At 39.0% G+C, this 14,185-nt stretch overlaps 2 protein-coding genes across 7 annotated transcripts in view; both read left to right on the plus strand.

The window, feature by feature from the left end:
- Kpna3 (karyopherin subunit alpha 3) overlaps positions 1-3,034 on the plus strand; it is a 76,957-nt gene extending 73,923 nt beyond the window's left edge. The window contains exon 17 of the mRNA XM_046454103.2: positions 504-3,034. Coding sequence (XP_046310059.1) covers positions 504-602 — 99 coding nt within the window. The 3' untranslated portion in view covers positions 603-3,034. The remainder of the gene's footprint in view (positions 1-503) is intronic.
- A 6,413-nt stretch (positions 3,035-9,447) lies between these two features.
- The window catches only part of Ebpl (EBP like), an 84,023-nt gene continuing 79,285 nt past the window's right edge, over positions 9,448-14,185 (plus strand). For 5 of the 6 annotated variants that reach the window (XR_009227764.1, XR_006853849.2, XR_006853851.2 and 2 more), the window contains exon 1: positions 9,448-9,663. Coding sequence is in view for 3 of the 6 variants with exons in the window: in XM_058582557.1 (XP_058438540.1) it covers positions 9,493-9,663 (171 nt within the window). In the remaining 3 variants the exon portion in view is untranslated. The remainder of the gene's footprint in view (positions 9,664-14,185) is intronic. The other variant, XM_046454201.2, reaches the window with a different exon arrangement.

The following is a 14,185-nucleotide window of genomic DNA, read 5'->3' on the forward strand; positions in this document are numbered from 1 at the left end:
AGTGGAAAAAGCTGCCCTGAAATTGATTCCCAGTATCAAAAAACAAAAAGTTAAACCAAACAGAAAGTAATATTATAAAAGCAGCTCTTGTTGCATTTGAGGACTATTAACTGATTAAGAAGTAGTAATTATAGAAATAACATGTATTTAGATTTTTAGATATATTTTTAATACACAGAAATTTAAGAAAGGGTTAGTTTCTTAAAATATCTCCTATTTATTTATTTATTTATTTAGTGTGTGGTACTGGGGATTGAACCCAGGGCCTTGTGCTTGCAAGGCAAGCACTGTACCAACTGAGCTATATCCCCAGCCCTCATTTCCAATTTAAAATTGTTAAATTTCTTAATAAAATTATTATGGATTTGCTGAAATGTTTTAGGTGATTTATACAGAATTTATACAGAATTTTCTCCTAAGTGGTAAAGAATTAATTCAAATTATACCATAATGTATAGTATCACCATATAATCAGGACCTTTCACACCCTTGGTTTTTTATAGATTGACGAAGATCCTAGCCTCATTCCTGAAGCAACACAAGGAGGTACTTACAATTTCGACCCAACAGCCAACCTTCAAACAAAAGAATTTAATTTTTAAGGTCAATTGAGTGCAGCATCTTTCTCATGTTCAATATGAAGCACCACCAGATGGCTACCAAATGATAAGAACAACAGCAAAAAAGGCTCCAAAACACATGCCTCTTCGTTTTGATGCTTCTAAAGCAAGCCATGTCTCAGTCACTTTGCAGTTGCCAAAAGTCACTCTCACATGGACTGTAAATGCATATGCATGATTTCCTAAACTGTTTTAGAATTCTTAACAATCTCAACTACCCTATTTTCCCCGGTCCCTGGTGCCACATGCTGACAACTGCAGTCTCCAGTTTAAAATATTCCATAGTGGTGGCATGTCAGCTGCCCGTTGGTATTCCTTTGGAAAATGGTGCACTGTGGATCAAGACACTTTGGTATGATGCATATTCACGTTGGAAGACTGAAGAGGTGCAGTATGATCTGAGCCTCCGTCATTGTCCTCCACAAACATATTTTCATATTCTTTATGAGGAAGAATAGATTTTAAAGTACAAGCCAAATGATTTTCATTGGTGGAACTGACACAAAAAAAGTAACTTAAAAACAAGAAACTTGGTTATTGATTAAACAGATAAGTTTTAAAAAACTGTACTTCATCTACCAGTAATTGATGTGTTTATTATCTGCCTCAGAAGCCAGGGTTGGAGGAAGAACTTTAGATATGGATGGTAATGCTTTCACCATTATACCTAATTTTTGAGAACAGCAAGCCCTATTTGACCACTCACTTCAGCCTGTGTGTTCCTGCTGTTTTGAAGTAATCAAATGCTGTGCATGGTATTTTACCTGAGCTGCAACCTGTTACAGACTTGAACTTCTGTTTAAGTTGAAAGCAAGAGTCCCTGTCTACAAAGGAAAAAAACAAAACTGCAAAGGTCTAAAATATTCATTGGTGATGTTTAAAAAAATAAAATCTTGCTTTCAGCTTTCAGGAGTTAATATTTTTGTTCTAATCTGATAATTGGATATGGTTGATTTATATTGGGTTTAAACTGTGGAGCTTTCATGTTTACTGTAATTTAGTCTTAAAACATTTTTTACTTAGTAACCAGTGCTTTTGATAATGTGGTTGGCAACAAACCAGCAACTATTTAGAAGTGTTATAAGACTTCATTCTAGGAGTATTGGGAAAGTTCACTCAGATCCTACTCTAAAAGCATCTGCACTTATTAAAAAAATTCAAACAGGGATCTGTGTAGAGGAATAATCTGCAGTTATTTAACATAATAAGCCTGATTTGCAGTCATCTTTAAGTAGTTCTGCAAAATCTGGTATTACTATGTAAAGTTATTGCTTTTGGTAAATTGTCTGACCCAGTTATTAATGAACGAATATGGATTTGAAAATTTTTAAACTAAATAATTTGTGCTGTCACAGAAATGGTTTTGTTGCTCTTGTTTACTGGACATAATTTCCCAATGCATTGATGTGAAGGGATAGAAAATCTAAACTCATTTAGTTATGGGGGGTGTATTTACTGTGATGAAGATGAGACAGATGCCATCAGAGCTTTGTGAATCAACTGGGGTGTTTTCACTGATAAACAATACATAGCAGGTGTGCGTTCATTACAAATATATGTATCTGCCAAGGTGGAGCCACTTTAAAGAGTGAGTTTTGTCTTGTATCTAAAGTGGATACAAGCGTATGTTTAAACTGCAAGATTTTTACTTGCTAGAGAATCTGTTTTAATATAGTGGTTTGGCCTCTGATTATTTATAGGTTTTATAAATTTTAGAATCAATTTCTCTTTAAGGTGGCTCAGATTTTTCAACTCTTGTGCACATAAAATTGAGTTGAAGTTCATTGTGCCTTTTTTTCTTTATCCAAATTTTGAGTTAAAGCTTCATATGGTAAATGCATCCTGTTCAGACACTATCGTCTAAATTTTTCAAACTGTGTGGTGTTCACTAAAAATAGGAATAACAAAATCAAATCAAATTAAGGTCACACACTTGGTGAAAACCTTAAAGTACAAATTGTCTGGATATTGTGAATTGTCTCTCTTCCAAGTTTGTTTCTTCCAGACTCTTATACTTAACTGACAGTTACCTTTCAAATTTGGCACACACTGAGATTAAAATTGGGCCTTTACTATAATGATTCCTATTTCCTCTTGTGTTTTAAGTGCAAACTAACATTTAAGTGAACATTAGCATCAAGTAGTGCAGACAAATGTGTGCATTTGCTTGATTCAGTTTGTTGTGACCTTACCAGTTTTGAATTGGAATTGCACCATTTCATAGATAAAGGAAACTAAGTATATTGCTGCACTTTTAAGTTTTCAAAACAGTGTTTAAAAATTGCATTGTTTTTATTTTTTTTTAACTCAGTTAAAATAGACTAAAACGTTCTTTCAAAAGAGGCATCTAAACGTGTTCTTAATTTTGTATATGGGCTTAGGTTTTGTAACCAATAAAAAAAGCTGCTATCAAATATGATAAAACATTGAAAGACTTATTTCTGAAAATATTGCTTAACTTTGGGTTTTGTATGGTTAAATTTAAATTTGGAATGATTTTCAACTATCAGACACATTGAGGTAAATCATGAATTACTCTTTGAGAGTATATTTATGTCTTTCCCACTATAACAAACAAGGATGACCAATAACTATGCTGGAGTATTTTGTGACAAATAATATGTACTAACAGCTATACTAATTTCCTAAGATGCCATAACAGAACATCAAAAACCAGGTGATTTCAGACAATAGAAATTATTATCATAAACTCTGGAGTCTAGAAGTCCTAAATCAAGGTGATGACTAGGCCAGGCTCTCTGTGAGTCTGCAAAGGATCCTGCCTGCCTCTCCTAGCTTCTGGTGGTGGCTGGCGACCCTTGACATTTCTCGGCTTGCAGCTGTATCATTGCATTCTCTGCCTTTGGCATTATGTGACCCTCTTCTGATGTATCTCAGATTTAAGCACTGTAACTTAGAAAAAGACCATTTATTTGAAAAGGTGGTATGATTTTGACTTTCATGAAACAAACTTTAATCCTGCCTAACCCTTGAAAACATGTAACATAGAAAATAGTAATCGAAGTAAACCTGAAAGTTTAACCTCTTAGAGGTTGTGGCTCTAAATGAAATCTTTGATAAATTAAAAGAAAAAAGGAGCAGCCAAACTTTTGAGTATAGAAATATTTTTACTTTTGTATAATGCCACTTCAAATTATTTTTGAAAGAAGTCAGTGTTTAAGTAAATAAATGTGATAGTACTCATAATCTTGCCATCATTTCCTTCAGAAGGGTTATCCTTTTCAGGGGACTCAATATATAATTATTTCAGGTAAATTCAGTTATCTTACATGATGGTTAATATTTTTATCCCTCATTAAACTCTGGGAAGTTTGAATTAAGTCTATTTGGGGAAAGAGAATATAACTTCTGTATATTAAGCTGTAAGTTTTAAGGCATATATCCCAAAGAGTGCTCTCTATCCACTACTGATACTTGTGAGGCTTAGAAGGAACTGTTCATATAGATGCTGTACTTGATTAGATAGCTGAAACAACCACAGGATAATTCTCAAGATACTAGAAAGATCTAGAGAGAGACAGTGCAGGTACAGTATAGATTATATCAAGAGAAATGGGCTGGAAATGTAGCTCAGCGGTAAAGCACTTGTGTAGAGTGAATAAGGGGCTCTGGGTTTGATCCCCAGGGCTGTAAAAAATTGAGAAAGCATTTTGGGAAAATGACATGGTGATGCAACCTGTTACCACAATTTATTTGCCCAAGAAATCCCTCTAGTAATTTTGGCCCATGTACGGGTTTCTCAATCCTTAATTATTAACATATTAGTCTGGATAATTATTTCTTCTGTTTGTCCTGTGCATGGTAGGATGTTTTGCAGCATTTCCAGACTTTACTCAGTAGATGTTAGTACCTCATCCTCCTCCCTCAGTGAAGACCACCAAAAATGCCTGTGGACATTGTCAGGTTTTCCCTGGGAGCCAGAACTTCCCTGGTTGTGAACCACTGTCTTAAATGAAGAAGTCTAAATCATGACTTTGTTATGTGAATAGTCTCAGGGTTTCTTCAAATGCGTAAGATTAAAAAATAGGAGACAAAAAATGTGCCTTTTCTTTATTCTAAGTTTTAGGAAAAATCAGAGGCAGACTATTAAGGTTTGGATATGAAGTGTTCCCCAAAGACTCGTGTTAAAGGTCTGGTTGCCAAATGCAGCCATGTTCAGAGATGGGGCTTTTGTGAAATGATTGGATCATGAGGGCTTTGACCCTGTCAGTGGATTAATCCACTGATAGCTGAATGAACTATTAGGAGGTGGTAGAAACTATAAGTAGGGCATGGTTAAAGAAGTGGGTCACTAGGAGCATACAGTTGGGAACTGTCTTGTCCCAGTCCCCTAGTTAAAGGTTATGACATCCTGTGTCTCCCCCTGACTTCCGGCTGCTATGAGCTGAGAAGCTTTCCTCCATCATACCCTTTCACCATAATGTTTTGCCTCTCAGACCTAGAGTGATGGAGTCAACCAACTGTAGACTGAAACTATGATCCATAATAAGTCATTCCTCCTTCACGTTGTTTTTCTCAGGTATTTGTCACAAAACAATAAGTTGACTAACATACAAACCTCACTTCATTTCCCAGATCATCCTCCTGTGGGAACTGTAGAAGGTGCTACACCCATCTATTCCACAGGCTTGAAATGGGAATAGAGACTACTTGGTCAACTTTTAAAATTTGCCGTGTAGCTGAAAAACAGGGTTATATGAAACAGGTAACAAATGTGTTAATCGCTAAATCTCAAGACCTTCTTGTAGTGTTTTCCAAACATTTTTAGTTGAAGACCTTTAAATTCTATGAGGGAAAGCTGGAATTGGACTAGAAAATCAGCAGAGTTTGAAAATCACTTGATGCACTATGAGATATTGGCCCCCCCAGGAAACTTACAAGTTTATTAAATGATTAAAAGCTAGGGAGCAAAGCTGGGCATGGTGACATATACCTTTAATCCCAGCTGCTCTGGAGGCTGAGGCAGGAGTATTGAAAGTTCAAGGCCAGACTGGGCAACTTGGCCAGACCTTTCTTTAAAAAAAAAAAAAAGTTAAGGCTGAGGGGTTTGGCTTGATGTTAGAGCCCAGTAAGTAGAGTCCAGTGGTAGCAGGTGCCCTGGGTTTGATCCCCACTGCTCCCCATCCCGAAAAATGACAAACAAAACAAAAAACTGCAGGGAACTATGAGCCATGCAATAAAGAAAGGGTTCCCTTCAGGGAATTTCTTCTACAATGTCCCTTTTCCTACCCTAACAAACTGCTATCCACCTTCTTGAGTATTCTCTTTCCTCAAATTGTGGGACCACAAATACACACGGTCTTGTGCTAGGTAATGTGTGAAGCCATAATAAACAAGGAATATCTTCATGGGTCAGCAACTGAACTAGGTGGTAAGTAAAATGCAATTCTCAGTGTTAACACAGTAAGGTACACATTGTGTATAATGTTTTAAGAATAAAATCAATTTTATTTTTAAAAATTTTTTAATTTTTGGTTCTGAGGTTGAACCCAGAGCGCACTACCACTGAAGCAAGCTGTCTTATGGATGAGAGTCAGAAGTTTGAGTGACAGATGAGATGCACAATGGGAGCTTGTTCTACTTTGTGGCTAGCTTTAGTTGGCATAAAATTCTTAATCCTAAACAAAAGTCACCTCTCTCAAATGTCTGTCATAAATTAAATTTTGGGCTAGATTTTAGTTATTTCTTCAGCTCCCTTTCTCAGCCTGAATACCCCGTGCATTTCCTCCCTTCATGTTATAAAGTTGTTGGACGACTTACGTCAGCTATGTACTTGATAAACCCTAACAATAAATAGTGTGGTGTGACTTGTTTCTGAGTACAGTGGAATGGGAGCATTCAGTTATCTGGCCACTTACAGTGTGGAAGCAAGTATTTCAGTTATTTTACCAGCTTCGTCATTATAAGATTTGTGATCAAGTGACAAGTCTCCATTCTGTTTGGCCCAGTACTTAGGCAGCTACTCTATTCAAACCTAAATGTCAGAATTTTATATTAATTCAGCTCATTTTCCTCATACAATTATATTCTTTTGTCTGTAGGTATCCTCTTGGTGTCTTTTGATATTTGTGGAGCATCCTATCCCATGCCAGGTTCTATGCTGTGGCACAGGATACTTTATAATATCACAGGAAAAGTTAAAGTTTATTACAAATATTAGGAAAAAGAGAGTAACAGAATTGGCCCGGTTAAGTAGATGACAATCAGGCTGATGGCAAGCTCTTACTAAGTGCTGGCCACTTAGGAGCACTTTACAAGTACCATGTGAAGAAGGTTCTGTCATCAAGTAAAGAGAACTTAAAATTTTCCCCAAATTACCACATCTGATTGTGGTGAAAATGCAGGAGTTCATTGTGCAGATTGGAAAGTCTCCTGACAGTGGGAAGAGTATGTAGCAAGGCTACATGGGAAGCACCACAGGAAGCTCAAGTGGGTGAAAGCAAATGATGCCAAATCAAAGACTATAATGAAGAGAAGGATGAGTTAATCAGGGCTCCAAAAATAGAGGCCAGACCCTACAGTCTGGTAGGTCATATGAAGAACAATGGGGAATTATTAAGCAAGAGGAATGACAGAAAATTAATGTTTAAAAAGGATCACTAGTTGTTAAGGACAGGATTTTAGTGACAGAGGTTACTGTTCATACTGTGAAACACCAAGACAAGAGGTGATGGACTGTTTGGTCCATGAAGAACATTGACAAAGAGATGCTCGCCTGCTAAAACAGATGAGCTGGTGATGCCTTAGATATGGAGCTAGGGAAGAATCAAGGATGATTTCCAAATCCCAAGACTATAGCAACTGAGTGGAAGCAACATGGGATAGGGAAGAGAATCAGACAGACATGGAGGTGGAGGGCGAGCTCAGTTGGGTTGTATTAAGTTGAAATATCCAAGACTTGCCTCGCAGGGCCGTTGGAAATATTGATCCGGAAAGTAGAGGAGAACCTGGGCTAGAGATTTGAATCCTCTGCCTACTTGGATGATTTTATTAAAGTAGCGGGTGAGGATGAGACTGCCTGGGTCTAGTGTCTGAAGTGTGGAAAGGGCTTAAGATAGTGTCATGGAGTTCCAGCATTCAGTGAGCACATTAGTAGAGGGTGAGTTTGTAAAGAAAAAGAAATAGTGGGGAAAGAGATTTCAGTGCCCGGTGGTGCTGCTAAGCAATGAAGCGAGGTAAGGACATGAACTATCCTTTGGTTTTAGTGATCTGGAGGTCACTGTCCCTTGATCAGTGTGGTTAGGAAGTTAGATACTGAAGTAGAAAGGACGGAGGAACAGAGGCAGAATATGAAGATAGTGATTCTAATTAGTTTCCTCATCAGCTTTCTATTTTGCTCTGAAGGGGCAATAGGATAATCACTAAAGGAGGATGTCAGAAAATTGGTGGGAAGAATGCAGTTGAGAAATAAACTGAATATAAGAAAAGAAGAATAATCATAGATTTTCTAAGTTATAGGAGAGAATTCAGAGCATTAGGTGGCAGGTTGACCATATACACTTTTCAGTCAGCAGTTATTTAATTGGGCAACTAGCAACCCATGGCCTAATAGAGATTATTATTATAATGGCATGAAACTAGCAATAGATGTGTAAATAAAAGAATTTAATCTGATATCTGCTACATTAAAAATGGTATAGGAAGGGGCTGAGGTTTGGCTCAGCCATAGAGCACTCACCTAGCACATGCCAGGCCCTGGATTCTATTCTCAACACCACCCACATAAATAAATAAAATAAAAGTATAAAAAAATGGTATAGGAAGTGGCTGCGGGGGAAAGGTTTTGAACTGCAGGCAGTCATTTTTTTAAATTATAAAATACAGACAATAAAATTTACCATCTTAGCCATGCAGTTCAATACTGTTAAGTATATTTATGTTGTTGGCAATCAGTCTCCACAATGTAGGATGATACTTAGCGCAGACTGGGGGAAAGGGAAAAGAGGAATTATTTAATGGGTATAATGAATCTGACTACTTCAGATACCTCATGAAAGTGGAATTATACAGTATTTGTGTCTTTTTCTACCGACCTCACAGGGTGGTTGTGAAGTAAAATAAGGTAGGTAAAAGCATCTAGTGCCATCCTGATATGATTTAGTGCTTCTCTGACCCTTTTGCTGATTTTTTGGATTTTTCACAAATGGAAGTAATAGCCACATGAGCTTTAAAAAGCTTGCTGGTGGGCTGAGGTTGTGGCTCCGTGGTACAGCACTTGCGGAGCACGCGTGAGGCACTGGATTTGATCCCTAGCACCACATTAAAAAAAAAAAAAAAAAAAGCTTGCTGGTCATTAAAAACAGACTTGCAAGGCCAATTAGACACTTTAGTCCCGAAATTTATCCCGTCTCCAGGCAAATTTTTCATCAGACTTTAGTTTTGTGGTTAAAGTTTTGACCCTTTTTAAAAAAAAAAAAAAATCTGCATCAGCCTGGTGCGGTGATACATGCCTGTAATCCCAGCGACGCGGGAGACTGAAGCAGGAGGATCGAACGTTCAAGGCCGGCCTAAGCAATTTAGGGAGACCGCTGTCTCAAATTTTAAATAAGTAAAAAGAACTAGGGATGTAGCTCAGTGGTGAAGCGCCCCCATTACCCACCCCGCCATCAAACCGTATCAAAAATATGTGCCCCTATTATGGGTGCTTTGGGACTAGCCTGGAGCAGGTTTGATGGAGGTGGGTAAACCGGTTTGACGGCGGGAACCGCTGGTGACACTCTGGGCTCTCGGGCTGGCCTGGAGGCGTGGCCACAGCGGAACCGCGCCCCGCCCCTGCCCGCGGCCCCACCTTCTCCCGCCGCGCCCCGGGAGCCCCCTCCGGTGTCCGGCTGCGCACGCGGGCAGCTTCTGCATGGAGGCCGGCTGGGGGCTGGGGGCGGCGGCCGGCCGCTCGCTGCTGCTGTGTGCTGCGCTGCTGGCGGCGGGCTGCGCGCTGGGCTTGCGCCTGGGCCGCGGGCGGGGGGCGGCGGACCGCGGCGCGCTAGCCTGGCTCTGCTACGACGCGCTGGTGCACTTAGTGCTGGTGAGTGTCTCGCTCCGGGCTGCTGCTTCCCTCTGGACCAACCTTCCCCATTCCAGGGAGTTTCCGCTGGAGATGATGGCTTTTCTTCCCCGTGGTTGGAAGTCTGGCAGGATCCGGGTGGGACCTGGACACTGGCGCGCTGGCCTCTGGCCAGATGCTGCATGGCCCCGAGTTCTGATACCCGAGTCTGTGGACAGAGCCTGCCGCCCTTCTAGTGCTCCCGGTTCCTGTACCAAACTTAAAGCAAAACAAAAGCCCTGAAAATTGCTAGAAGAGTTTCTGTTTGATTAAAAGCTGCTCAAAAGCAACAGCCTTGGCTTCCTTGGCTTTATAACCAACGTATAAGTGTTGAACTGAAAAAGACTTAGTTTAGGTCCTTTTTGAATGGCAGAACCTACACCAAAGCAAACAATAGTATTACACCAAGGCTGTAATAGTAATCACATTTATTGGGCACCCACTGTGTGCCTGGAACAGTTCTGTGTTTAAAATTTTTTTCTTACAACATCCCATAAACTACTTATTCTCCCCATTTTACAGAGGTGAAACCAGATCCTGAAAAGTAGCTGGCATAATTCTGAGTTGGTTTCTTCTGACTCCAAAGTTTGCACTTTTTATATCGTTGTGTCCTTAAAAATTCACCCCACTTTATAAAATAGCCAATAAGTGTGCATTTAAGAGGATTCTGTTGAAATACCCCCACCCACATCCCTTTTTTAAACTGTGTGTGTGTGTGTGTGTGTGTGTGTGTGTGGGCGGGGTGGGATGGGGTGTGTGTGTGTGGTGCTGGGGATTGAAGCCAGGGCCTTGTGCCTGCGAAGCAAGCACTCTACCAACTGAGTTATATCCCCAACCCTGTTTTGTTTTCTTTTTTAAAACTATGCCAAAATATCTTATTGTTTGTAACTTTGAACTAGCTTAAATCTAGACAAATCTTTAGATAACATGAAGTCAAAGTCCATAGCATTGAGAAAGAAAAAGGAAGCAAAATTTTTGGTAATCATTTAGGTGTGGGTGTTTACCAGTTAAATATGTGTCTATACCAGATTTTGCTGGAATTACAAAATATCTTCTTTCCTAATAATCAGTATGGGAGATAAGAGACCATGAATATTTCCCACAGCTCATTTGTTTATAGAATTGATTTTTAAGCTGTCCCTTGAACTCAAAATCTGCCAAAGAACAGGGGTAGTAAAACTGGTTGCTGAGCCCGCTAAAACAAACAAAAAACAAAAAACAAAACAAAACAAAACAGATTATGCCCTGCACAGTGGAGCACACTTGTAGTCCCAGGGATTCAGGAGACTAAGCAGAAGGATCCCACGTTCAAAGCCAGCCTCAGAAACTTAACAAGGCCTTCAACAGTTTAACAAAATCCTGTCTTGTTTTTCCATCAGACACAGATTTATTTAGGAAAAAAGATACACATTCAAGGGAGAATATAACCCATCTCCAGAGGGAGAGACCTCCCCCCCCCCAAACAAGACCCTGTCTTAAAAAATAAAAAGGACTGGAAATGGAACTCAGTGGTAAAGTGCCCCTGGGTTCAACCCCCAGTACCCTCCAAAATTTTTAAAATTTATTTATTTTAATTAGGTATATATGATAGCAGAGTGGGTTTTAATTCATTGTACACAATTGCAGCACAACTTTACATTTCTATGGTTGTACACAATGTAGCATCGCACCATATGCACAGTCATACATGTACCTAGGGTAATGATGTCCATCTCATTCCACCATCTTTCCTGACCCCCTGGGCCCTCCCCCCCTTCCCTCCCCCCTTCCCTCCCCCCTTCCCTCCCCTCCCCCTCCCCCCTTTCCTCCCCCTCCCCTCCCCCTCCCCCCTTTCCTCCCCCTCCCTTCCTCCCCTCCTCTCCTCCCCTCCCCCTCCCTCCCCTCCCTTTTGCCCAATCAAAGTTCCCCCATTTTCCCATGCCTTCCCCCTCCCTGTTATGGATCAGCATCCACTTATCACAAAGAATATTTGGCCTTTGATTTGGGGGGATTGGCTTACTTTGCTTAGCATGATATTCTCCAACTCCAACCATTTACCTGCAGATGTCATAATTTTTTTCTCTTTTAATGCTGAGTAATATTCCATTATGTATATATACCACAGTTTCTTTATCCATTCATCTACTGAAGGGCATCTAGGTTGCTTTCACAGTTTAGCTGTTGTGAATTGAGCTGCTATGAACATTGATGTGGCTGAGTCACTAGTTTGCTGATTTTAAGTCCTCTGGGTATAGACCGAAGACTGGGGTAGCTGAGACAAATGGTGGTTCCATTCCCAATTTTCCAAGAAATCTCCATACTGCTTTCCAGATTGGTTTCACCAATTTGCAGTCCCACCACCAATGTACGAATGTGCCTTTCCCCCCACATTTTCACCAACATTTATTATTGCCTATATTCTTGATAGCTGCCATTCTGACTGGCATGAGGTGAAATCTTAGAGTAGTTTTGATTTGCATTTCTCTAATTACTAGAGATGTTAAACATTTTTTTCATATATTTGTTGATTGAGTGTATATGTCTTCTGAGAAGTGTTTATTTAGCTCCTTAGCCCATTTATTGATTGGGTTGTTTGTTTGGGGGGTTTTAAGTTTTTTGAGTTCTTTATATATCCTGGAGATTAGTGCTCTATTTATGTGTGTATGGTAAAAATTTGCTACCAAGATGTAGGCTTTCTGGTCATCTCACTGATTGTTTCTTTTGCTGAGAAGAAACTTTTTAGTTTGATTCCATCCCATTTATTAATTCTTGATTTTACTTCCTGCACTTTAGGAGTCTTGTTAAGGAAGTTGGGGCCTAATCCAACATGATGAAGATTTGGGCCTACTTTTTCCTCTATTAGGTGCAGGGTCTCTGGTTTAATTCCTTGGTGCTTGATCCACTTTGAGTTGAGTTTTGAGCATGGTGAGAGAGAGGAATTTATTTTCATTATGCTGCATATGGATTTCCAGTTCTCCTGCACCATTTGTTGAAGAGGCTGTCTTTTCTCCACTCTATGTTTTTGGCGCCTTTGTAATATAATGCAATGTATGAATGTGCCTTTTCCCCACATCTTCACCAACACTTATTGTTGTCTGTATTCTTGATAGCTGCCATTCTGACTGGCGTGAGATGAAATCTTAGAGTAGTTTTGATTTGCATTTCTCTAATTACTAGAGATGTTGAACATTTTTTTCATATATTTGTTGATTGAGTGTATATAGCTTATGAGAAGTGCATGAGATAACTGTATTATGTGATTTTGTCACTGTGTCTTCTATTCTGTACCATTGGTCTACATGTTCATTTTGGTGCCAATACCACGCCATTTTTGTTACTATAGCTTCACAGTATAGTTTAAGGTCTGGAATTTTAATGCCTCCTGTTTCACTCTTCTTGCTAAAGATTGCTCTAGCTATACTGGGTCTCTTATTTTTCCAAATGAATTTCATGATTGCCTTTACTATTTCTATAAGGAACAACATTGGGATTTTAATTGGAATCACATTGAATCTGTAAAGCGCTTTGGGTAGTATGGCCATTTTGACAATATTAATTTTGCCTATCCATTCACCCCACTTTATAAAATAGCCAATAAGTGTGCATTTACGAGGATTCTGTTGAAATGCCCCCACCCACATGCTTTTTTAAGAGGATGGAAGATCTTTCCATCTTCTAAGGTATTCTTCAGTTTCTTTCTTTACTGTTCTATAGTTTTCATTGTAGAGGTCTTTCACCTTTTTTGTTGATTCCCAAGGTTTTTTGTTGTTGTTGTTGTTTTTTTTGAGGCTATTGTGAATGGGGTAGTTTTCCTAATTTCTCTTTCAGAGGATTTATCATTGATGTATAGAAATACATTTGACTTATAAGTATTGATTTATATTCTGCTACTTTGCTGAATTCATTAATTAATTCTAGAAGTTTTCTGGTGGAGTTTTTTGGATCCTCTAAGTATAGAATCCTCTTGTCAGCAAATAATGACAGTTTGAGTTCTTCTTTTCCTATCCGTATCCCTTTAATTTCTTTCTTCTAATTGCTCTGGCTAGAGTTTCAAGGACTACATTGAATAGAAGTGGTGAAAGAGGGCATCCCTGTCTTGTTCAAGTTTTTAGAGGGAATGCTTCCAATATTTCTCCATTTAGAATGATGTTGGCCTTGGGTTTAGCATAGATAGCTTTTACAGTGTCGAGGTATGTTCCTACTATCACTAGTTTTTCTAGTGTTTTGAACATAAAAGAGTGCTGTATTTTGTCAAATGCTTTCTCTGCATCAGTTGATACAATAGTATGATTTTTATCTTTTTTTAAATATTTACTTTTTATTTGTGCATGGACACAATACCTTTTATTTTATTTATTTATTTTTATGTGGTGCTGAGGCTCGAACCCAGGGCCTTGCACAAGCTAGGTGAATGCTCTACCTCTGAGCAACAACCCCAATCATGAGTTTTATCTTTAAGTCTATTGATGTGATGAATTATACTTATTGATTTCCATATGTTGAATCAAACTTGCATCCCTGCAAA

The sequence above is a fragment of the Marmota monax genome, unplaced genomic scaffold (genome assembly GCF_021218885.2).
Source record: "Marmota monax isolate L192 unplaced genomic scaffold, Marmota_monax_Labrador192_F-V1.1 WCK01_AAM20220418_F8-fsc00011, whole genome shotgun sequence".
NCBI lineage: Eukaryota > Metazoa > Chordata > Mammalia > Rodentia > Sciuridae > Marmota > Marmota monax.